This window comes from Enoplosus armatus, chromosome 13 (assembly GCF_043641665.1).
Source record: "Enoplosus armatus isolate fEnoArm2 chromosome 13, fEnoArm2.hap1, whole genome shotgun sequence".
Taxonomy (NCBI): Eukaryota; Metazoa; Chordata; class Actinopteri; order Centrarchiformes; family Enoplosidae; genus Enoplosus; species Enoplosus armatus.
This window is the reverse complement of record NC_092192.1, coordinates 5,792,515-5,817,639: the sequence shown is the minus strand read 5'-3', so window position 1 is coordinate 5,817,639 and position 25,125 is coordinate 5,792,515. Positions and strand designations below refer to the sequence as shown.

General features: G+C 38.5%; 3 protein-coding genes and 4 non-coding genes across 8 annotated transcripts; 3 read left to right on the top strand and 4 right to left on the bottom strand.

Annotated features, from left to right (window-relative positions):
- The first annotated feature begins 2,016 nt into the window (after positions 1-2,016).
- On the top strand, positions 2,017-4,673 carry LOC139295421 (serine/threonine-protein kinase pim-1-like). Its single transcript, XM_070917613.1, has 8 exons — positions 2,017-2,284; positions 2,470-2,712; positions 2,843-2,937; positions 3,063-3,110; positions 3,255-3,473; positions 4,005-4,185; positions 4,298-4,465; positions 4,582-4,673. The coding sequence occupies exons 1-8, from the start codon at positions 2,017-2,019 to the stop codon at positions 4,671-4,673; spliced, it is 1,314 nt and encodes a 437-aa protein (XP_070773714.1).
- Positions 4,674-6,021: 1,348 nt separating this feature from the next.
- On the bottom strand, positions 6,022-6,123 carry trnay-gua (transfer RNA tyrosine (anticodon GUA)). The gene is made up of 2 exons: positions 6,087-6,123; positions 6,022-6,057 (listed from the first exon to the last, which is right to left on the bottom strand). It is a non-coding gene; the product is annotated as a tRNA-Tyr (tRNA).
- A 249-nt stretch (positions 6,124-6,372) lies between these two features.
- Positions 6,373-6,461, bottom strand: trnay-gua (transfer RNA tyrosine (anticodon GUA)). The gene is given in 2 exon segments: positions 6,373-6,408; positions 6,425-6,461. It is a non-coding gene; the product is annotated as a tRNA-Tyr (tRNA).
- A 1,963-nt stretch (positions 6,462-8,424) lies between these two features.
- trnay-gua (transfer RNA tyrosine (anticodon GUA)) lies at positions 8,425-8,513 on the bottom strand. Its single transcript is given in 2 exon segments — positions 8,425-8,460; positions 8,477-8,513. It is a non-coding gene; the product is annotated as a tRNA-Tyr (tRNA).
- A 273-nt stretch (positions 8,514-8,786) lies between these two features.
- Positions 8,787-8,875, bottom strand: trnay-gua (transfer RNA tyrosine (anticodon GUA)). The gene is given in 2 exon segments: positions 8,787-8,822; positions 8,839-8,875. It is a non-coding gene; the product is annotated as a tRNA-Tyr (tRNA).
- Positions 8,876-10,165: 1,290 nt separating this feature from the next.
- Positions 10,166-15,009, top strand: styxl1 (serine/threonine/tyrosine interacting-like 1). Its single transcript, XM_070918049.1, has 8 exons — positions 10,166-10,268; positions 10,402-10,463; positions 11,723-11,822; positions 11,969-12,102; positions 13,052-13,197; positions 13,290-13,387; positions 13,965-14,077; positions 14,878-15,009. The coding sequence occupies exons 1-8, from the start codon at positions 10,166-10,168 to the stop codon at positions 15,007-15,009; spliced, it is 888 nt and encodes a 295-aa protein (XP_070774150.1).
- Positions 15,010-16,590: 1,581 nt separating this feature from the next.
- On the top strand, positions 16,591-23,983 carry tmem120aa (transmembrane protein 120Aa). Of its 2 annotated transcripts, none has more exons than XM_070917169.1 (12): positions 16,591-16,729; positions 17,594-17,712; positions 19,166-19,297; positions 19,476-19,535; positions 19,637-19,732; positions 20,134-20,223; positions 20,567-20,632; positions 20,777-20,838; positions 21,650-21,742; positions 22,559-22,623; positions 22,825-22,893; positions 23,476-23,983. In XM_070917169.1, the coding sequence occupies exons 1-12, from the start codon at positions 16,652-16,654 to the stop codon at positions 23,587-23,589; spliced, it is 1,044 nt and encodes a 347-aa protein (XP_070773270.1). In that variant the 5' UTR covers positions 16,591-16,651; the 3' UTR covers positions 23,590-23,983. The 2 variants fall into 2 exon arrangements, with proteins under 2 accessions (XP_070773270.1, XP_070773269.1); XM_070917168.1 differs by having other exon boundaries at positions 21,647-21,742.
- The last annotated feature ends 1,142 nt before the right edge of the window (positions 23,984-25,125 follow it).

The following is a 25,125-nucleotide window of genomic DNA, read 5'->3' as shown; positions in this document are numbered from 1 at the left end:
AGGTAAGGGGGGGTCACCAAGATTATTAACAATCATTCTCAGGGGACCATGAATCTCCATATTGGTAATTTGGACAGTGTTTGTCAAGATAGTGACTAGTGTCTTGTTCTGAACCAAACTGATGGACCAACTTACCGGCCCACCAACTAATCAACCAGCCAACATGACCATCCTTAGACCCCACTAGCAGGATAATAAATGTTTGTTTTAGCTGCATTGTGTTTCTGAATTCATATAAAAAGTGATTATGCCTAAATTCAGTTAATGAAAACTTTCCATTTCATGTTCTCACCCATTTTTCCTTTTGGCATGCAGGAAATGATGCATTTTATTAGTTAGTTATTTAGTAAGCTAGTTCGCATTAGCTACAGAAAAGAGCTCACTCTTTAGATATTGTCACCTTCCTAAAATAATGGCCTAAGTAATTTTTTGACAAAAATGATTTTTTTGCCTAAATCATCTCCTCATGATGCTGGCCACCTCTGGTAAAATCGCCATTCTCAGTTGAACAGATCATGCGAGTCTACCCCTGTAGTATAATGGCCTATGTCAAGAATGTGACTTAGGCCGTTTTATTTTGCCTAAGTCAAAAGACAATGTGACTTAGGCAATTTTACAAGCTTTTTAAGATGGCGGCTGCTTCAAGAAGAACGAAAATCTACCTAGCCACTGAAGTTATTTCCGTGATTCAGGGCTCGTCCCCTATTGGTAAGTGATGAGGTTTACTGTAATATAGGCTAGGCTATAAATATTGCATAGTTATTTAGTCTTTTTATTCAGTCTTTTTAGTCAGCAAAATAGCTAAGTCCATGAAGCTAGCATTTAGCAAAGAGTGGAAAAGCTCCAGAATCTGTGGCTGTTACAAGTGAAAGGCTTTCTGTTAACTCTTTTCTGTCTTTTCAAACAATATTTCATCCACAGTTTTTGTCTCATTTTTTCCACATTACATGATCTGATTAAGAAAGATTTGAATACCGTATTGTAATCTAACAGCTAGAAATTACAAAAAAAAATAACAAAGGATCCTCTTTACTTTTGTGTTTTTATTTAATGAATAAATATTAATAATAATATATATAATATTAGTAATCAGAGTTGAAGGTTTAAAATTGCTTAAATCACAAAGGCATGTTCAAAAATTTGCCTAAGTCATTTATTCCTCTTATGTTACATAATTGACAGACATTGTTATTAGCATGTCAATAGTCATCTATTATCATAACCTTTTTGAGAGGAATTATTAATAAATATCATATATTCAATATTTGGTTCAGTTTATTGTGTTTTCTGAAAAACCTGAAAAAATGACTTGGGCCATTATTTTAAGAGGGTGTCGATATGCAAATGGATGCCGTACCCCACTTCCAGTCCAAACGCATGGTGCCGCTAGATGAAAAGTCAGGAAGATAGATCATCTGGGCACCTTGAATATCTGTACCGAATTTCATGGCAAAGTTGTTGAGCTAAAGCCAAATGTCCTCTGGGGACCACGAATGTCTGTACAAAATATCATGGCAGATATTTTAGTCTATATTTCAGTCTATAACCCTAAAGCCATGCCGGTAGCATGGCTAAACATCGTTATGTAGTCAGTCTTTAAAAGGGTTTGACTTTTAGTTCATAAAACAACATGAATTTAATGGGTTTTTTTATCTTTTCATTTTAATAGTTAGGAAAATCAAATATCTCACATAATTTATTCAAATTTATTCTAAACGGTCATTTGCATATTCCGGAACACCTGACCTCATCAAAGCCACTGTGACATGACCTCATCAAAGCCACCGCGTTCTGTGTTCCGTTCACCAAACCTAAATAAGACACCCTGGGGAGAGTTCTCAAACGTACAAGTGTTCAACATTCAACATTCACTCGTTACTGTGAAGTTATCGTATTCAAAACTACTTTAACATCCTAATGGACAAAGACTCTGTAGAAAAGACTAAGACTCGTCGTTCGCCAGCCCGTAGGAAAGATCAAGGTAAGACATTTTCATTTGTAGAGAGCAACAGCAGCATGACTCAACAAAGTGCTGCGTCTCCGAAGGATAGCAGGACTGGGGGAACTAAAAGGAAGGCCAGTCCTGACACGAAGACCCCCAGGAAAAGGACAAGGGTGTCTGAATTTAATCCTCAAAGTAGAGCTAAGGAGGATCTCAGGGTGAGACTACTGAAGAGGAAAATCAGAGAAGACGGAGAGGGACCATTGAAGAAGAAGAGAAAAGGGTTAGACCATAACCAGCTTGACGAGGAGTCTGCGTCCTCCTCAGTGGACACTTGCAGAGGTAGGCTAATCTAAGGAGATTTTACTTAACACTTAACACCAAATTACAAAGAAAAACAAATTCTCACTTCTCTCTGGCAGTATCTATTTATGAAGATAGTTTTATTGTGCAATGGAGGTGAATTTTGGTACTCTGCCAGTGACTGTCAACAAGCTGATGTTTGTGATGTTTTTTCTAATCTGTAGAGAGCAGCAGCAGCAGCCCTTTAGAAGGCTGCAGTACACCTGTGGAGGATGTCAGCAAGCCAGTCAGAAAGAGGAAGGCCACCGCTGAAGGAGAAGGACCAAGAAAGAAGAAGAGGAAGAGGAGCCCAGAGCGGAAGGAGACCAAAGAGGCGACCAAAGAGGAGCCCAAAGAGGAGTCCAAAGAGGAGCCCATAGAGAAGAAAAAAGAGGAGACCAAAAAATTTTCAATCAATGTGTTAAGAGGTCAGTTGTAGTGATTAATGTAGGATTTGGCTTTATGTCAGGTAGGAGGGATTAACTGTGGTGCTTAAGTAACATGTGATTTATGTTCCTCACAAATGTACTAACACAAATTATGTGATTGTCTTTTTAGCTGAATTTGTGGCCAAATACGAACAGCAGAATCAGCTTGGTGCAGGAGGCTGTGGATCTGTGTTTGCCGGCTATCGCAAAGCAGATAATTTACCAGTAAGTATTACACATTCATTCTTTTATACATATATATATATATATATACATACACATATACATTTAACCACACACATTCACAGTATGGTCAGGAAGTGCTAATCAAAGTTCTGTTTCTGTTATAGGTCGCCATTAAACGTGTTCCAAGGGACAAAGTGTTGTGCAAACAATTAGTAAGTGGTCAACACCAAGTGATGTGGAAACCTGCTGTATTCATAACTGCACTTGTTTATTGAATGTATTATTGATTAATTATGGTTATTTATGAATCTATGGAGCTTCTTGTTCTCATCCACCATTTTGTTATTATGTTTCAGGACAAGAACGGGAGGCAGTTGTCAGTTGAGGTGGCCATTATGTTGAAACTCGCGGCAGAAACAACTGGATCTGTGGGGTCGTCAGCAGCCGTGTCCCTACTGGACTGGTATGATCTGGGCAAGGAGCTGGTCCTGGTGCAGGAGAGGCCAATCCCCTCCCAGGACCTCGACGAGTATATCTATGCCAACGGAGGATCCCTGCAGGAGGAGGAGGCCAAGGTAAGTTGCTGGAGGACCTTTGTGAATGTCTGTGTGTTTTAAGCCTTTGCCACTACAGGAACTTAATTGTCACAGGTTCTGCTTTTGTTCTGGTTTCTAAAACACAGTGAAAACACAAGGCAGAACCTAGATTTCTTATGAAGCCTTACATGTTGTAAAAGTTTAGGTTACAGGAAGCTGTAAGGGGTTATGGGTTAAGTTCCTGTAGTGGAAAAGAGCTTTGCGTGCCAGTTCAGGACACGTTGCAGGATTTAGGTTTTGGCCATCATTTTTATTGATTATCATAACTTTGTACTCAGCAAAGTAAATGCTGAGATCTGTTAGCGTGGCAACATCACGAAAACGAAGTCTGCTTGAGCAAGAAACAAGCAGTGTAGGTAATCAGACAGGTTGCTGACAACGCCCAAGGTCAGCCAAACTTATTAGGAAGAGAAAAATGATTACCCACTCTAACCCAGAGTCACAGCCATGAATAAGTGTCAAACCACGAGTCTATGATGCCTCACCTCTCTCTTTCTCTCTCTCTTTCAGCTCATACTGAAACAGCTGGTTGATGCAGCAAAAGACCTTCAGGATAAGCAGATCTTTCACCGAGACATCAAGGTGGAAAATATCCTGATTGAGACCGGCTCTGATGTCCCGCGTGTTCGCCTCATTGACTTTGGACTGAGCTGTTTTGTCAAGAAAAAATCAGTTTACCGCGTTTTTTATGGTATGATATCTAACTTCCACTCCTGCTCTTCATTAATTCACCTAACTGTGTCTTTAACATTTAAAGCTTCTCTTCCTCATGCTAATCGTCTTATTATGTCTGTGTATTCTAGGTACCCTTGCTCACACCCCTCCGGAGTGGCACAGTCAGAGCACCTACAGGGCCGGCCCCACCACAGTGTGGCAGATGGGAGTGGTCCTATTTGAAATGCTCCACAGAAAATTTGAGACCATCATGTTCCTCAGAAATAAGCTGAAAATCAGCAACAACCTGTCCTCAAGTAAGAAAAACACACTCATACCCAAACCTGTCAGCAAACACAAATGTGTTCATTTTAGTTCACATTCTGATTGATCGCTGTAGTCCTTCATCTGTCTTCTCCTTCTTTCTCAACAGATTGTAAGGATTTCTTGCAGCTGTGTTTGACGGAGGCCCCCGAGCAGCGCCCAACTCTGGAGGAGCTCCAGCACCACCCATGGCTGAGATAAACCAACACCACACACGCACACACACACACACACATACACATACACATTTTGAATCTAGTCATACTGCCATACAAGTGTCATAAATGTGCTAATGCTGCTCTCTCTTTGGCAGGAAGGAGGTTGTGCTAAACTGCTGCTGGACATAGGCTATATTATATTATCTCTATTATACTTAGTTAAATTATAACTCACCTAATTGGACTCATCATATCAACATTTACCTCTTTACAGTTCCTGTCGCACCCCCAGCCGTCCGTGGAGAGGGGATCTCTCTTTGAATTGCCTTTCCCGAGGTTTCTTCCCATTTTCCTTCTGGCCTCAGGATTTTGGGGAGTTTTTCCTCGTCTTCTTAGAGAGCTTGGGCTGGGTCAGGATCCGCTGCTGACATAGCCCTATAGACCCCAATTTGAGTTTTATGTGATATTAAGAAATTATAAAAATGCAAAAATGTATAATTATGAAATTAACTTAAATTTGAACCAAATGAATTGATATTACATTTATATAAATATCATATACCACTATACTATATAAATAAATAATATATAAGTAAATAAATAAGTAAAGAGGTGAGTAAATAAGTAAATAAATAAGTAAAGAGGTGAGTAAATAAGTAAATAGGTGAGTAAATAAGAAAATAAATAAATAAAAACAAATAAATAAATAAATCTACCTCCAGGCTTTTGTCTCTGTTACAGTGAAAAACATGCAAAATAAGTATTGACAGCAATCGTGGGAAATAAACAGTTTCACACTGTGATTATAAGTGAATCAGGGTTTGTACATTTGTAAAAGTCACATGGAGTTTTGATTATTTTTGATCCCGCAGTTTAAGCCTGATTAGAAATGTCACTTCCCCTCATTAAGAAAATACATCTTATGTTGAAATAATAATAATAATAATAATTATAAAAAGGAGAAGAAGAAGAAGAAGAAGAAGAAGAAGAAAAAGAAGACATTTTATTTATACAGCACATTTCAAAGCAAAGTACTTTACATGGGAAAATCAAGATTAAAACAATCCAGGACTACATTTAAATGAAAGTCAATTAAAAGCATAAAACACACATAGAATAAAATGCACTATGCTGTGACTTGTAAATTTCCCTATTGTGGGATAAATGAAGTCCTAAGTCTAAAGTCTAACGGGGAACAGGGGAAAATAAAACTTAGGGATAACGTAAATAAAAATAACATTTAAGAGGTTTTCCAACGACTTTGCAAACTTGGAACTTCGGACAGGAACTTCGGACAGGAGGCTCCAGAGCTGAAGGGCTTTGACAGCAAAGTCACCTTTGGCTTGATCCAGTATTTAGGAAGAGCCAGTGGAGACCTGCCAAAAACCACATCCTTTGAGCCGGAATTGAACCAGCGACCTAAGGATAACTGTCAATGATAACTGTCAATGATAACCTACAGTCCTCCGCTCTACCAACTGAGCTATCGAAGGGTATAGAGGAGCTATCTTACTCTATATTCATGCTTGTTTAACACTGGTACGTTCACCACAAACATATTAAGTACTTGCTTAAAATGACTGCAGAATAAATCCACACAATGACCTCTTTTTGGGAACATATACGCTACTTAATGTACTGCTGGATGAGGACAAGCTTTGTTTTGTCTGAACAAATCGAGCAATGAAATCTTCGCAGCGCTTCGATCTGTAAAGATGCAAATGTCACCAACGAAAAGCACATCCTTCGAGCCGGAATTGAACCAGCGACCTAAGGATAACTGTTAACATCAACCTACAGTCCTCCGCTCTACCAACTGAGCTATCGAAGGTTACACACAGGTGTGGATAACACGTTTCATACGCACCAACATTGACGTCGGCTAACTTGCCACTGGATGAGGACAAGCTTTGTTTTGTCCAAAAAAATAACACATACAAAAAGCAAATCCTTTGAGCCAGAGCTCAACCAGCGACGACTCCGCTCTACCAACTAAGCTATTGAAGGGTACACACAGCTGTTGGTTCTGACGAGTTACACGGACTTGAAAAGGACAAACAGCCAGCTATCTTACTCTATATTCATGCTTGTTTAACACTGGTACGTTCACCACAAACGTATTAAATACTTGCAGAATAAATCCACACAATGACCTCTTTTTGGCGACATATAGGCTACTTAATGTACTACTGGATGAGGACAAGCTTTGTTTTGTCTGAACAAATCAAGCAACAAAATCTTCGTAGGTCTTCGATCTGTACAGACGCAAAGAATGTCCTTCGAGCTGGAGTTGAACCAACAACCTAAGGACAACTGTCAATGACAACCTACAGTCCTCCGCTCTACGAACTTACATATCAAAGGGTACACAGATGTGTTGATTACAGCGAGTCACGGCTGGAGCTGAGTGTTTCTGGAGACTGGGCTTCACCGATTACTGTACAAAAACACACAACTTTATTCACAGATTTTGGTGAAACTCAATCGTTTTCCCTCTGATGTCCTCCGGCTGCTCTGCCTCAACTTTATTTACGGAGTTTCCTGATAGAGAGAAAGCTTTTAAAGTAACTGCTAACTGTAGCTGCCGTTAGCTGAGTTCGCTCTGAGCACCAGGGGAGTGATGGTGTTTACACGGCCAGCACACGAGCTTTGGACCGCCGGGAGGAGGAGGTTTTCAGATGTCAGATGGTTAGAGTCAGCTAACTAAGAGCATAGATATAGATATATATCTATGGCTAAGAGGACCGCTGGATGCACAGCTAACTAGCGAACAGCAGCTACAGTTAGCAGTAGTTAACAATTACTTTAGCAACAAGTAACGCCATCTGTCCATCAAGAAACTACCTACTACTTTCGTCCACAACAGAAAAAGCACTTTCTGTGAGACATACTGAACAACCTGAGTAGCAGGTTAGTAGTAGTAAAGAGCAGCCCTGCGCAGAGCGCGTCCCTCTGCTTCGTGGGCATACTTTTTTTTTCTTTTTTCTTCTTCCTCAGGGGCGTGCCGTCGCTGCTGTGCCCTGAGCAGATGACCATCTGAGGAAATCCGTGTTGTCTTACGTAATACTTTCACGGAAGTAGACCCGAAAAGCAAACGTAGCGTTCTGAGCAGTCTGAAGACTGAGCTTGTGGCTCACAGGGATTACTTTTACATAGACTTCCCACGCACAATATCACTGATGAAAAGCACATCAGTTGAGCCGTGTTGTTAACAACCTACAGTCCTCCACTCTGCTAACTGAGCTATCGAAGGGTACACACAGTTGTTGGTTACATAGACCTGAACACGACAAACAGCCAGCTACCTTACTTAACAAACGTCGTAACTATCGGCTTAAAATATTCAAAAAGATGGGTCTTCGGCTTTGTTTCACATGCGCCAATATTAAGGTCAGCTACTTATTGTACCACTGTCTTTGCAGCTCTTCAGTCTGAACAGATGCACAATATTTGTGACGAAAAGCACATCCTTTGAGCCATAGTTGAACCAGCAACCTAAGGATAACTGTTAACATCAACCTACAGTCCACTGCTCTACCAACTGAGTTATCAAAGGGTACACACAGGTGTTACAGCAACATGAACATCACAAACTGCCAAATGTCTAACTCTACGTACATGCTTGTTTACCACTGGAACCTTTCTGCTTAAAGTTAGATGATGAACGTCGTAACTATTGGCTTAAATTGAGACAATCGAGACAATGACCACAACCTCTTTTTGGCGACATATATGCTACTGGATGAGGACAGGCTTTATTTTGTCCGAACAAATCGAGCAATTAAATCTTCGTATCGCTCGAGCCGGAGTTGAACCAGCGACCTAAGGATATCTGTTATTAAGAACCTACAGTCCTCCGCTCTACCAACTGAGCTATCGAAGGGTACACAGAGAGGTAGATAACAATGAGTCACACTGACTTGAACAGTGAACTGTGCGTACATGCCTGTTTAAAACTGGGACCTTTCTGCTTAAAGTCAGATGATGAACATCGTAACTATTGGCTTAAAAAGATTTCAGAACGCCCTCTCGTTGGCTAACTTTTATACGTGCCAACATTGGATGAAGACGAGCTTTGTTTTGTCCGAACACATCGAGCAATGAAATCCACGGGTCTCCTCGGCGGGTCTGTACAAACGCACAGACGAAAAACACATCCTTCGAGCCGGAGTTGAACCAGCGACCTAAGGATAACTGTTTACAGCAACCTACAGTCCTCCGCTCTACCAACTGAGCTATCGAAGGGTACACATAAGTTTTGATAGAGTCAAAATAACAATTGACAGCAATCGTGGAAAATAAACAGTTTCACACTGTCATAAGTGAATCAGGGTTTGTAAATTTGTAAAAGTCACATGGAGTATTGATTATTTTTGATCCCGCAGTTTAGGCCTGATTAGAAATGTCACTTCCTCTTGAATGAATGAATAAGAGACTGTAGAACAGGGGAAAATAAAACTTAGGGATAATGTAAATAAAAATAAAGTTTAAGAGGTTTTGAGAAGTAATTCCAACGACTTTGCAAATCTTGGATCTACGGACAGGAAGCTCCAGAGCTGAAGGGCTTTGACAGCAAAGGCCCGATCACCGTTGGTTTTGATCCAAGATTTAGGAAGAGCCAGTGGAGACCTGCCTCTCAAGCTACGTTGTGGTGATACTACTGTAAATGGCAATTCCCATGAAGTGTTTTACATTTTATCAGAAAACTTTAAATGAGGCAAGATAGAGGCGATTTGATCTTTTGAATTTGTGAAAAGCTTAGCAGCTGTGTTTTGTACCAGCTTAAGGAGTTAGATTGTTTTGAGGTTTTTGCCTTAAAGGATAGGTTCACAATTTCTATTAAGTCTGTCTTAAAACAATACAAACAAAACAAACATGGAAAGTTTTTGCTTGTGTTATTGATTCCTCATGTTTATAACATCTATGAAGTGATCACTTCCTAACATGATGGGAACAAAATCCACAGTCCTTGTTCTGTGAAATCAAGTGGGTATCTTCCAAAGTTACTTAGTTAAATCTTAAATCTTCTTAAATCAAAAATGACCAGTAGACAGTTTGTGTATTTGTTTGTGTAACCATCAGATGAAACTGCACAAATATATAATACATTAATATATATATAGATGTCAGCCTTATGTCTTCTGCTTTTTTGAGGACAAAAGACAACACAGGGATTATTAAAAAGAAGAAGCAGCAATAAGTTGTTTGGCTGAAGTCAGTCAGACAGCTCTTGTAGAAATAAACAAAATATAACTATAATTTTATATCTATTTGTGTGGATGAAAACGTAATTTACATGGGCCAGAAATAGATAGCTGTGACTTTAAGGCTCTACATCATCACCAACCACCAATGAGGGAAGACGCTGAGTTGCTTAGCAACAGAGCACATGCAAACAACAACTGTGCTTCTTGAAAACAACTTACTTAGACACGGTGCTCATGTTTTTCCCCACAGGTCAAGCTAATTGTAATGTTCACCTACACCTGCTAATTGTTTCTTGCTAATTACTTCCTTGTTGTCATTCCTCCTGCGATGGCTGAAATCATGATTTGTGAGCCATTTGAGCTCTACAATCTCCTCAACCAGTGCAGCCGTGTGTCGAGGCTGGCAGAGACCAACTACCTCTGTTTGATTGGTGAGCGATGGGACTTAGCTCAGCTAGTTATTATGTGAACACTTGATATGAGTTGGATTTGCTTGATTGCTGTGGTTTAATTCAATTGAACTTCATCTGTGACTCACTTGTGTATCGTATGTCTCTTCTCTAGATGCTCGTGACCCCGAAGATTACAGAACGAGTCACATCATAACAGCTAAAAATGTTAAAATGGTACAGATATTGTATGGGCCTAATGGGCACAAATAGGGGGAAACGGGCAGAAGCATGCCTAAGGAAATCCTATGCTTTGCAAAGGATTAGTACATGCATTAGTATTATCACACATAGATTGTTGTTCAGGGATATGGTCCACTACAACAGAAAGCCTCTCTCAAGTCCCTACCTCCAAACATCTAACATCCCAGTCTGTAGATATCCTCACACAGTCCACCTCCTCTTGTCGTCTCAGGGAGACTTGGAGTGGTGAAACTGGTTCTGATATATCTGACGTGCGTTGGGATGAGGGGATGAAGAGGACCAAAGACTGTTGCATTAAAGACAGACTTCAGCTAGTTCAGTTTAGGGTATCATGTATTGCATTCATCTTTGAAAGACCAGACTGAATCGGACCATCGGACCCTGACTCATCTTTTTCTGGGCTAAAGTTAGAACATTTTGGGAGGAAATATTTCATTCATGTAGTATAATTATTGGGAAACAAATTGACCAAGAATGTATACTGTATATGTAGCTCCCTAAAACTGCCAGATGAGACACAACAGGTTTTACTCTTTTGTACAGTTTTAGCTGAAAGGCAGTGATGGAATATAACTACACGTGGTCAAGTACTGTACTTACTACTGCATTACATTTTGGAAGCCAGACTTTTAATAAATACACTAATAAATGACGATGTATTATTATAGATTAAGTTACCCAGCAGTATATAAAGTAATAAAAATTAGCTCCACCTCACATCACTGAATATAATCCAGTGATATATCATTCTGAAATGCTAAATACTTTTGCTTTGGGTACTGAAAGTATATTTTTACTTTTACTTAAGTAAGACTCTGACTTTTACTTGTAGCAGAGTATTTCTACACTGTAGTATTGCAATTTCTACTTAAGTAAAAGATCTGAGTATTTCCACGACTCCTAAAAGGGTTATTGTGAGTGAGCGAAAGGTATTCATCCTGCTTGTATTTGCAATCAGAGGAAGTTTGCTTTATTGATTACTTCATTTTGACACTATTATGAAGAGCTATCTTTTTCTTCAGGTCATCTCTGAGTCATTGTGCTGTTTTTGTCTCATTGTGCTTCATTAGATGGTGTGTATCCAATGAGAGTAGATACTGCTGTTATAACTGCTAATGTTGATCTAAACAAACAAACTGAAAGACAACCCTCGCATACAGCTTAGTTTCTTAGTTCCCTGAATTTCTAGGATTATGTTGTGCATCAAATATGAAAACTTTCTGGGTTTCCAGGATTCAGAGGGCGCATTCCTCCTGCCAGAGGCTGTGGAGGTTGACAGTATGCAGCACGTGGTGGTCTATGACAGCAACACAAGCTGTTTACGGGAACAAGGTAATTGGCTAAACAGGACATGTTTCTTCAAAGCAGCTCTGGGGCATCTGCCATTTGTTTGTATGTTTTGTTGGTTTTTATACAAAATACCAATTTGTATTTCAGCCACATATCTGCACACTGTTAAGTGAAGTTTCTGATTGCAGGCAGAGCAGTTCAGTGTGCCCAAGTCCTTGCCAGAGCTAGCCTCAATCCAGTCCACATAGTGAGAGGGGGCTTTCAGAGGTTCACAGCTCTGTACACTTTTTTAAGAACTGAGAAAATCATCTACACCGTCACGGTAAGACAAGCACACCTGTCCTCAGGGTTCATCATCTCAATCATCCAGGTGGTATAAAGTCTGGAGAAAGTTACATCCAAATCACTGGACTGGACAATAATCAGTGTCTGGTCTTAAGTCCAGTGATTTGGATTCAACTTTGTCCAGGTGTCCATTGAAAACATAATCATTGCTTGCAAGTGTTAGAGTCACATGGTCCTCATTCCAGTGAGTGGCTCATTATATGGTGAACTATGGAGTGAGTAGACATTTCCACAGCCTCACATTGTTACATACTCTTAAGTTTTGGGTTTAATGTCATGTGTTTAAGTTACAGGTTAATCTTTTCTTTATTTCCTTTGATTAACAGACTATTTGGAGGGTTTTTTGCCCCCACAGAGGAGAAAAAAAGTGAATTTGCTTTGTATGAAGAGATCCATTTCAACACTTTCAATACCATCACAAACTGCAGCCATAAGTGTTCAATCAACTCTGTAATATGCTCAACAAAGTTGAACATTGTAAGCCTCACAAAGGCAATATTTATAGCAAGGCCTTTCTATTGGATTGCATATTGCATGGATTATACAGATGTTTATAAATGATATTGCAGCCACTTTCTGTCAATAAACTAGAATGATACAGGTGTTAAAACTAAAAAGATCAAGCAGTAATTCTGACGTTGTTGATATTGACCTTTAGGGGTGCAAATTCTAAAACCAAATTTCTCTGTAAAAATTTTAAATTAACAAAATTCACAGGCCAAGTGACACGCAGTTAACCTGAGATTTTGGGACGCCTCGGGCAGTTGCCCATTTTGCCATGTTAGTAATCCAGCTTCGCTTATATACATACCAAAAAGTTTTAAAATATATTTTATATCATTTTATACAAATAACAATATTTTGTTTTCCAGAAAGTCAGTTGATTCAAATTGCAGCTGATGTAATATATTTCTGGACCATCTCAGGAGCTGGAAAACCTGAAGACTTATCCAGTGGAGATCATAGCAGGACTGCTGTATCTGGGTGACCAGAAACAAGGCATGGACTCCAGTATCCTCAAAGACCTGAAAATCAGCGCTGTCGTCAGCATCTCACAGAGTGACGCTGTGGAGTAAGGCAGGACTGGATGTCTGAAATTCTGAATGTCATGTGTCACGCCTGTTGATTTTTTTCTGAATATCCTTTGAATTCTTTTAAATCTAGATCCATAAAGGGGAACCAGACCATCCTTAACATCCCTGTGGCCGACTCAGTGGTGTCTGATTTACATTCATGTCTTGAAAGGATTTGTAGTTTTATTGGTAAGTCGTGCCCCTGCTTTACTTAATAAGCTGTTTTAAATCCTCACAGATATCTGTAGTCTCATTTATAGAAACAGGAAACCCATTCATTTTGGACATCAAGGTTTTACAGTTTGTTAAATTGTAATGACTGTCGCTGTAAACTGCTATGATCAAGAATACAAACATAAATGTAAAATGCAGCGGTATAAAAACCAACAAAACATACAAACAAATAAAATGTAAGGGTGCATCAAAAAATGCACTAAAACAATCTGTTGAATCTGTGCATGTTTCCTTTTTTTAACCCAGTTAAGTTCTCAGTATGTTCAATCAGAAAAGAAAGAACTACATATATCACATTGTGACACCACAAAGGTCAGAGGTCGTTTTTGGGGGTTTTAAGAACGTGAAGTTTTAATGGTGAAATGGTTTTAAATACAGTAGAAATTATATACTGTACAGTCCATCCTTAAGACGTTTTTTGAATCAGAGCAGGGAATAAAATTTCAGTTATTGTTTTTTGTATTAATAAATGTAGTTACCGTGACATGGATTGGCTTGTTCATTTGAATAGCCATCTATCTTCTGGTTTCAGGTTCACACATCAACATGGGCTCTCGTGTCCTGGTAGTTTCCAGGCAGGGCAGAAGCCGCTGCAGTGCTGTAACCATTGCTTTTCTCATACATCACCTCAAATACACATTGGAGGCAAGTGGGGTTCATTCATTTTGGTTTCAGCTGTGCACAGAATCCAGTATGTAGTCCAATAGTTCAAATGTGATCTCTAGTTGGTAACAACTAATAAGTAAGCAATTATTCAGCTATAGCGCAGGTTGGAAGATACAGTAAGTGGGGACATGGTTTTGGTCTGTACAGACAAGCTGGTACCAAACCTGGCAACCTGTGATACTACACACCGTCACTCTGCCCAGCTATTGTTCACCAAGAAATAGTCACAGCACAAAACCACAAATTGCCATTATTGCATTTCAGTTCATGAAAGAAGTAAACAAACGAGATACAACATGCTAATAAGTAAGCTTTGAATTTTGGTAAGAGCCCGGCTAGCTGTTAAAGCCTACTTATTGTTTTTATGCTAAGCTAGGCTAACCACATCCCGACTCCAGCTCCGCATTTACAGGAATAGTTTGGGAGTTAGATGAGAAAATCAATACTAATCTCATGTCTCTACGGTAAATCTATAGCTGGAGCCAGCAGCCAATTAGCCTAGCTTAGCATAAAGACTGGAAACGGGGAAACAGCTAGCCTGACAAAGTCTGTCTGTTTAGTCTGTCCAAGGAAACAAAGTCCGCCCACCAGCACCTCTATGGGTCACTATTTAGCATGTTATACTGTACCGCACAAAAAAACAAGTGTAAAAGCGACAAGTTGTGCTTTTACTGCTAGCTCCAGCTACATATTTAGCATCGAGATTGATGTTGATGGAAAGAAAGCATGTGAATATGAAATATGATATATTCACAGAACATTATGCTATTGGTTTTCAGGAGGCCTGGAAGTACATGCTCAAATGTAAACCCAGCATGAGGCCAAACACGGGGTTTCTGCAGCAGCTGTCTGACTGGGAGCTTCACACCATGGGAACAAAAGTGACTGATATCTCTGAACCTAATTTTTAACAAAGGAACCAGCAGCTATGATAATAATGTGGCAATAAAGACAACATTACTGGGAAATCTCCTTTTCTACTCAAAGATTAATGTATGCAGCCTTTTTACATGGACACAATCAGACACATGTTTTTTAGATGTTTTCTTTATTTCTAAATGACTCTTCAAGGATGTGCTGTGGACATAGTTACCAAATGTAAGGAAACAAAAAGAAATAAATAAAGTAAGTGGACAGTGACACCTAGTGTTTTTATACTTAACACTTTTGTGTACTTCTTCTCTTGTTTTGTATTTACAAACAAAGTTATTTATGAATAAATGTAATTAGTTGTAGTTCAGTCCACACATGGCTCTGCCAGAGGTGTTAACAATATTGGCGATGATGTTTCCCCTGTGTACAGAGTTACATAACATCAGCTCTAAAAATACAGGCCACATGTCAAGTATGGAGAAATGTAATGCCTTGAAACTTTGCTTGCAGAGGACAGAGCGCCTTCCTTGCATAGAACAGACCAAACAACCTATGTGATTGAAATGACTATGTTTCTGTTATAGATGGCAAAGGTCAGAAGGCATTTATAAAAGAGGGAGTGTTGCCTGACAGGCTGAACTCAGGGCAGCCCATGTACAAGTACAACAAGCTGTTGTGTAAAGCTGTAGGTGCTGATTGGCTGAAACGAGGGATATCTGATTGGACCAACCAGTTGCTAATTAGCACGTGCAACGAGGACGACGTCTTACAGTTCTCGCAACGTCAGCTAAGACAAAACCGGATGTTGTACGTGGCCTTGAAAATAAAAGCACAAAATGTTGTAATCCTTAAAATGTTTTTAGATTGCACTATAAAACAGTTGATTTAAATCACAACAATATATATATGAAGAATATAACAGTAGATTATATTTGAAAAAATATGTAAAGTAATCTGTAGGCTCAAGTCAAGATGCTGCATGCTTGGATATGAAGCAAAACAAAGTGATACATAGGGTCAAATGGCATTTAATTACAATATTAGCAAAATATATAACAACATGTGGGAATAAAGTAACATAGCAAATGAAAAAAAGTTACAGTCAAAATAATTAACATGGACGTCTAAATCTAATTACATTACCCAAAGTCATACAAGTTATAAAGTCATAGGGCTTGACTGGAATTGATTTGTTTCAGACTGTTTCAAAATTTCAAAAATATTAAGAGAAATCTAAAAAAAACAAACATCAATTAACTAATGAATTAATAGGTAATAATTATAGGTAAAATACAGACTGCGTTCAGTTGGTGCACTTCCAGCATCAGGCCAGCCGAACTTGCAAAAATAGGCAATTTGTCCACAGGTAAGGATTTATTCAACATATATGAAGATATCAACAGCTTTTAAACACAACTAAACCAACTGAAAGATTTTGGTCTCCTTTTTTACGTAAATATAGTACAAATGCATATTTTTCTGACATGAAGACATAATGAGGACATTATTGAGAAGTAAACACTAGAATACAGAAGCCACTAAGGCGTTTATTCTGAAGGCTCCAACAGGAAGTCGCACTTGTTCGTTGGTTTGGCGTTGACACTGACAGAAGCACAACTGTTGCACAGCAGAGCGTGAACATTACCCAACTCCAGGAGGTGTCCTCATGTTAGACAGAAAATGTTGTTCAGTCCAACGGGTTTAACTGAATGTTTACGCGAATGGGAGGATTTAGAGAAGAACTACCATCAAATTCAGGTAAATTAAACAGTGTGTCTCCTGTCTCTTCCTATGGAAGTGCGCCCTGCCCGGGTAAGCTAACAGTGGGAGTGGGTGGGTACACAGGCGGCAGTGGGATCCGCCCTCAGCAGATAAAGATAATTTTACTTTGACAGCCAAGAGAAAAACAAAACATCTCTGTGTTGTAATACACTTACAGTGTTATATGGAACATATAACATACTGTGGTGGAGATAGTGTAAAGTACTCTGTTACAATTATAAGTCCTGCATTGAAAATGTTGCTTAAATAAAAGTGTGTAAGTATAATTAGGAAATATTAAAAGTAAAATGGCGCCTGTGACTCTTATACTATTATATATTATATCATTAGATTATTATTACTCGTGCATTAATGTAAAAGCCGGATTTTACTGTTGTAGTTGATTGAGGTGGAGCAAATTCAGAGGGAAATGTTGTACTTTTTACTCCACTACAATTATCTTTAGATACTAGGTAATTTACAAATTAAAAGTTTTGCATATAAAACATGTGAAGAGCTCATAAAATATAATGTTTAGTTATAAATTAAACAGTATATGCAAATACAGCTGAAATGTTTGATTAGTTGATTGGCAGCTGTTTTGATAATCTTTATTATTTTTTAAACAAAAACATTTCATGGTTCCAGTTTCTCAAATGCGAGGATTTGCTGCTTTACTTGTAATCATTTTAATAATTTTGATTTATTTTTAATGATTTTGTGGTGTGGACTGTTGGTTGGACAGAACAAGCTGTGTCACTGTGAAGACATACCTCGCTACTTTTAGATTCAATCAATTAATCATGGAAATAATCAGCAGATTAATCCATAATGGAACATATTCCTTTTTTTCACCTCCAGGACACCCATCGCCTATATAAACAGAAACTTGAGGAAGTGGCCAAACTGCAAGACAGCTGCTCGGGTGCTATAGCACGTCAGAGGAAGAAACTGAAAGAGCTCACTGCGTCACTAGAAGAGTAAGTATTGATTTTTCATTGAGAATATGTTGGCAGTATTTGTGCAAGAGCAGGTCAGTAGAGTACAACATACTACATTACTTTAATGGTCTTCTTATAAAAGCTAATAAACATATTCAGCTCATTCAAAATACTGCAGCCCAAATCTTGGCCAGGACCTGAACTTCAATCTTATTACTCCCGATTCTCAAACACCTCCACTGGGTAGCTGTTCATTACAGGTTCTGGTCCAGGTCTTTAAAGTTCTCAATTGTCTGGCCCCAGGTCAGTGTTGGTGACTCAAGCATATACCGGCCTGCCTTCTGATTTGCACCTATTTTTGTTTAGATTAGCTTTGTCTTTCTTCTTTTTTCTTCACTTTAAATTGCTTTTCCATGAGATTGTGCTCTACAGATTTTCAGGGCAATGGGAAGATGTATTCATGTATAGAAAATGTGGGTGTGGGAGTCGCCCACCACCGCAGAGACCCCTGAGGTCATTTCAATACATTGATAGTGCTGGGTTAAATCTACACAACTAGCAGTGTTTGTTGGTAGGGATGGGGTTCGATAGTATTTTATTGAATCCAAATCCTTTTGAGTCCCTTATCACATCTTGTTAGGTTTACTTTTCACTATAGGCTCAAACAACTGCAACTTAAAGATGTCTAATCACCTTTTGTTGACTGAGAAGGCAGAAAACCTTTTAGTGGAAAAGTTTTTAGTGGCAGCCTAATTAATATTCACAGCCTGTACCTACAACATGAAAATGAGATGAGCAGCATAATATATGAAATGTTAATTAGACTTAGAATTCTTTAGAAGTTAAAGACACATTCAAATAACAGCTGTAGCCTTTTGTACTTCAAAAAATGCGTACTCCAAAGTCCTGATTCAGAACTATTAAATTGATCAGATTAAAATATTGATGTCATATCAACTGGGAGATTCTTCAATTGAAGTGTGGTGATCAGCTGAGCAGCTACAGAGAGCACTTTAACCAGAGAACAGACAAACTTTTATTTTATCTGTTATGGAATAAATGTTAATTAGCCACATCTGATCTAATCTGCTGCCGGTGATGACGATATGTCAACAGTCAATATGAGAAACATGCCACTTACGTTTTCCATTAGTCGTCTTTGCTAATAAAAAAGAGTGAGGAGAGATAAAAGGCTTGATAAGAGATTCGTTAAGGTCAGAGCATAATGAATCTGGATATTTAGAAACCGGGAACTGGATCCAAAATGGAACCGGCTATCAGAACCTGTCCCTGTTCGTGGGTGGGAAGCCAGTGAGGGGTTGTTTTTTTCTCTTGGGCAGTCGTAGGATTGAAAATGCAAAAAATAAAAAAAAATAGATAAATAACATTATCAAGAGCAAGCCAAAATGTAAAAACAACTCTTGTAAGTGATTATGTATGCAAGTCTGTCCTGTGTTAATAAACATTTCGTAATGTTTTCTTCCGTGATTAGATGCAAAGAAAACCAACCAACACCCAAGTTAGGTCCAGAGGAAGTGGACGCCATCGCCGAAATCCAGGACTCCATGAAAGACAGAGCAAACGCTTTCTGTGAGATGGAAGCTTTTCTGCCAAAGAAGAATGGGTTTGTTTCTGTCATATCGTTTATATTGTTTTACCCATAGTGCAGCAAACATGAAAAATAGACTGTACATGTGTTATTTACTAACAGCTTGTTGTGCCGCTTATCTGACATTTTAAAACAACAAAATTACTAACATGTTTAAGTGCCTTGTGAATGACGGACACCTCTTCCTGTTTAGGTTATACCTCACTCTTGTTTTAGGAAACGTCAACGTCACACTCCTCAATAAACAGTCCAAGTAAGCTACATTGAGGTTCATTTACAACCCAAAAATGTCTTCCCGAGTGCAGTCATGTGAACATCACATCGAGGTAATTTCTGTTTGCTTCATGAAAACAGATTTGCCTACAAAGATGAATATGAGAAATTCAAACTGATCCTCACCGTCATCCTCTTCGTGTTCTCCTTCACGTGCCGCTTTTTGTTCAGCTACAGGTAAGTTTTCCCAATACCTTGTTAATGTTTGCAGAAGAGTGTAAACTGTGGGTGTTGCTGTGCACTCCCTAATCTAGTTTCCTGGATTAATACACATTTGCTGCTCTATATATACACTACAGTTGTTAAGTGCTAGAGCCTGACTGATACTGTATTTTTATATATCAAAATTCCAATCACAATATACTGGCCTATGTTTTCATATATATACAGTATATAGCACATTACATAAACAAAAACATGTAAATTAACCCTTAAATTTGGTTATTATGACCAGAGTGTGTGGCTGGTCTGATCAGAACTGGCAGAAGACATTTGTGTTGACTGACTGTGTGGCTGAACGAATGAGTTTGTTTAATTATTTCCATTATATGTGTGAATTTGGTTTTGGTTTGTTTCAGAGCCCTAGACGCCCTGTTCAACTTCCTGTTGGTGTGGTACTACTGCACACTCACCATCCGGGAGAGTATCCTCATCAGCAACGGCTCAAGGTCTGCAACACATTTACTCTCGCCACTGTTTTTTATTATAATAATAATAATAATAATAATAATAGATAAACTGGTCACATAAAGGTTTCATTTCAAAGACCCTTCGTTGAAATCTTCTTGTAATAAAGTGAGTAGATTCATCAATATCATATCCCTCATATTTTTGTGACACACTGCATATAGACGTCCTTAAATGTTCTGCAGTTTGTTTGATGTCACACAGACCTAGCTTGTATCTACACCTAGCATAATATCATAACCTTGCCTGTTGGTATCCTTTCTAGCAGGACTACATACAGTACAGTCCTGCATCGGTCAGTGTCAGTCTTCCATGTTGTTTCAGGATCAAAGGTTGGTGGGTTTTTCATCACTATGTGTCAACCTTCCTGTCTGGAGTCATGCTCACTTGGTGAGTGATGTTATCTCACTTTACACTTTCACCTTAACCGCACAAAATATTATAATAACGCTTTGACTGGCTGGTGTTGAAACACTTGATATGATGTCATAAACGTCTGTGCTCCATTCTACCAGATGTTGTCTTTGTCCGCAGGCCTGAAGGCGCTCTCTACCAGATGTTTAGGAACCAGTTCCTAACATACTGTCTATACCAAAGTAAGAGACTCAGGCTTTGTCCCGATTTCACACTTCATTCTTACATTATAAAACATACACTATGTACTGGTCGGCATAGTATACTGTTTAGGCCTGTGGCTCCCAGTGTTTTGGGCTTGTAATGTAATAAAACTGAAGCAAAGCTTACTTGTGACCCCTCGTCACAGGATGACAGTGTGGACATGATTTTTCCGTGCTGAAGACTTGCTTTGTGTCTTTTATAAAGCTCTAACTATAATTGTGTGATTTTTTTTTTTCCCCCTTCTCATATTGTTTAATTTTAAGGATTTTCTGAGGCCTGAAGAGGTGAAAGTATCCAGTATTTTTCAACAGGAAAAAAGCCACCATGAAAAGATGATTATTTTTATTATTATGTTCTGTAAATATGCTTGAGCCCTCATAAGAATGACACTAGTTTAGGCAGTTGGTATATAAAAATGAATGTACTTTACTACAGTGTTTTGCACTGGCAGGAAATTATGGCTTGCACTAAAAGACAAGGCAAAGGCAAGGCAGCTTTATTTATATAGCACATACAAAAGGCCATAAGAACCAGAGTAAAGTCAACTAAATTAAATTTTACAAAACAAAACAAAACAAGAAAGACAAGTTTTTTAAATATACTCACTTCTGTTGACGCAATCCCAGTGTGAACACATAATCTACTTAAAACCTGGTAAAACCAATAGTGTAAACTGTCAATAGTCCTCAACATAAATACGTTTATCTGAGGCAAACAGCACACAACATGCTGTATAACTGATACAATTAGCAACTTTGTTATTTGTTCTCTTTTCTGTTTGCAAAGTAGGCTTTGTCCAGTTTCTCCAGTACTACTACCAGAGTGGCTGTTTGTACAGACTCAGAGCGCTGGGAGAAAGACATAACATGGACCTAACAGTGGGTGAGTGCAGTCTAAACTGCTGTCAGTCACCAGCTTGTCACTTTCTATTTATAATTGAATGACTCTGAAATAATACAAGACCAAGGGGCACAAATGATCTACACATTACAGTATAAAGTATCTGGTGCAGAACATAAGAGGCCAAACGATGAATTGGCCAGGCTGATGTTATTGTCAGACTTCAGCTTATCTCGGACGAATAATATTTTGGCCGATAGGTAACAGGAAATGTTTGAGGTCAGTGTGTTTTGTCCACCAGAGAACAGTTTAATTTTAGCGACACTGGTCGCATGGTTTGGCAATGTGGGTCAGTTGATCGGCCCACCACTTTGGTCCAGACTGAAATATCTCAACAACCATCGGATGGATTGTCATGAAGTTTGGTTCAAACAGTCATTGTCCCCAGAGGATGAATCCTAATGACTTTGGTGATTACTTTTCATCTAGTGCCATCATCAGTTCAAATTTTTAATTTGTGTTTTGTGCTAATGTTAGCATGCTAATACACTTATCTAAGATGGTTAACATGGTAAACATATTACCTGCTAAATATCAGCATGTTAGCATTGTTATGGGAGCATGTTAGCATTTAGCTTCAATCAACGCTGTGCTGTGCAGCCTCACATAGCTGCTAGCATGGCTGTAGACTCTTTTCATTTATGTTGAAGGGCCCTTATCAAAAATGTTTGTTATGTGTTTATGTAAGGGGGGGGGGGGGTAACGGCCAATATATTTGAGTTTTTATTCTCTAATGATACTGATAGATTGAGTTCATCTCAGCTCAATGACTCACTTCTCTCCTCTCCTGGTGTTCAGAGGGTTTCCAGTCCTGGATGTGGAGAGGCTTGACCTTCCTCCTTCCTTTCTTGTTCTTTGGTCACGTGGGTAGCTTCTCTCTTATTGGTTACAGTGGATCTAGATCACCTTAATTTAGGTTTTTATAAAACAAAAAAACTTTATTAGAAATGGATCTTTGCCTATTCTGAAGATTAAAATATATATATATTTGTATGGGAGAATACCCAGCCCTCCTCCTTCCCTTATGGAGCATTATTGACTGTTGGCTGTTCCTCCTCTTACAGTTCTGGCAGCTCTACAACAGCATAACTCTCTTCAAGATGTTTCAGCTCCCCGAGTGCAAAGAGTGGCAGGTTTGTACATCAGAGAGATTGACTTTTTTTAAATGCTTAACTGGTCGTTCTAAGTTCGGACATTTTGAACATAATTCTGACTATGGTGTGTGTTGTTTCCCCCCTGGTTTGTTATTGTGCATTTAGTCATTATATTCAACATTTAATTGGGTGACTAATATGTTTATGTTCATGTGTCATCTTATGCTCAAACTTTCCATGTGATACCCAAAGTTTAGCAGTTTTTAATGTTCATTCAGCTCTATGATTTGTCCAAATGTAAACAGATGAAAGGTATAGGCGAGATATAGGATGAGATGAAGTTAGGGACTGTCTTAACGTCTAAATGACGAAGAGAGATTTTCAGATTTTTGTCTTCGTAATTTCTTTATAGACACTTCAAACCAACTTTATTTTCATCTGGACCTTCTCCAACTGCATGCACAGCCTCCTCAAATACAAAGCATGTTTTATCTTTTGATGAATTTAGGAACATGGTTAACATATTTTATTTTGTATATTTATGTTGACTGTATTTTATGTGTTTGAAGTAAGTAATGAAAGAGCCTCTCTGACCCGGCATTTTGTTTTTCTGTGGTGTAGGTTGTGATGTGCGGCTGCTCTTACATGGTGCTCTTCATGGGAAACTTCTTCACCACACTGGGAGTGGTTTATCAGAAATACATGAACAACCAGGACAAGTCCAAGAGCTTATAAGACTGGAATAATGGAACAAGGCAACGTTACCATTAGCTCTAATATTCTCTTTAGAGCTCTTTATCTATGTTATGATTGTTGTCCTTGTGGACTATTTACATGTACTGCTACTTTTATCCATGTCATTTTGATTTCAAGTCCTTTTGATTTTTGTGTAAATGATGGTCAAAGCAACATGTTGTACGGTTAGGTCATAGTCACATTGACCTGTCCAAGGTACCTGGCAGGTCTTAAGTAACTCTGTAAGGTTGTTTCAGTAGGATTTTCTGCCTTGGTCAGAATTCTGAAAAGGAAGTGTTACTGAATTAAGAAATGACCGTGTTATTTTCATCATATTTATTTAGGGGAATCAATAGTTTGTTACTCAGCAGCTGCTTAATAAAACACTCCTCTAAACCCCCACATGTTTTTGTTTTCACTGATTCAGCAGCTAACCTTGAAACTCATGTTTTATCACTCTGCTGCAGCTACTGGAAGCCTGCAGCAGGGTGATAATAAATTCTCTTACTCTTGCATAAACATTCAGTAAGACCTTCTAGTACATATTTGTACTTGTAATGTGTCTTTGGTTTAAACCCCATCCTAACAGTGTTCTGACATACATTCATACATTTTTAACAAGTACTGTACCGAAGTACAAATTTGAGATACTTGTACTTTACTTGAGTATTTTCTTTTCATGCCACTTCTACTCCTCTACATTTAAGCAGGAAATATTGTACTTTTTACTCCACTAGAGTTATTTGACAGCTTTAGTTACTAGTTCAGGAGTCTTAAGAAACTGTAACATATGATGTTTTGTCATAAATGAGACCCAACAGTAAGTTCAGCAGTCATTTAATCAATTATCCGATTGACAGAAAATTAATTGGCAACTGTTTTGATAATTTTTAAAATAATTTTTAATGTAAAAACATTTCATGGTTCCAGCTTCCCTTGACCTTGACCATTCCCTGCTTTACTTTACTCTGTTAATTTTTTATTTATTTTTAATAATTCTAGTATTGTGAATGTGTCACTTTGGGCTCTGGGTAATTGTGGCGGCATTTCTCACTATTTTCAGACCTTTTACAGACCAAACAATCAATCGATTAATCCAGAAAATAATCAGCAGATGAAGATTAGTTGCATGCCTCAGTAATAATGATCTAATGATTGATGGCGTTTAAGAGATTCCCTCCTAACATGCTTCCATTATAAATGACGGTAGCCAACATCTACAGTCTGTTCCATGCATGAATGTCTTCAAAAGTTTATTTAAAGCATTTAGTGCATTACTGCACTACATCAAAATGACCACCAGGTGGAATCATTGAATAATAATAGCTGACGGCGACCACGATCCAGATCCTGCAGTGTATGTAAATAGATAGATTTCATCCATCAATACTATTTCTTCTTTTCTCTTATTTTTGGACAAACATCATCACACTTTGATTTATTTGAAGTCTTGTGTTTTTTATGGGGATTCTGGGACTCTGAGACTCGTTTTTCCGGATGGATCACATCTCTTGAGGGTAACTACAGTCCGCCATC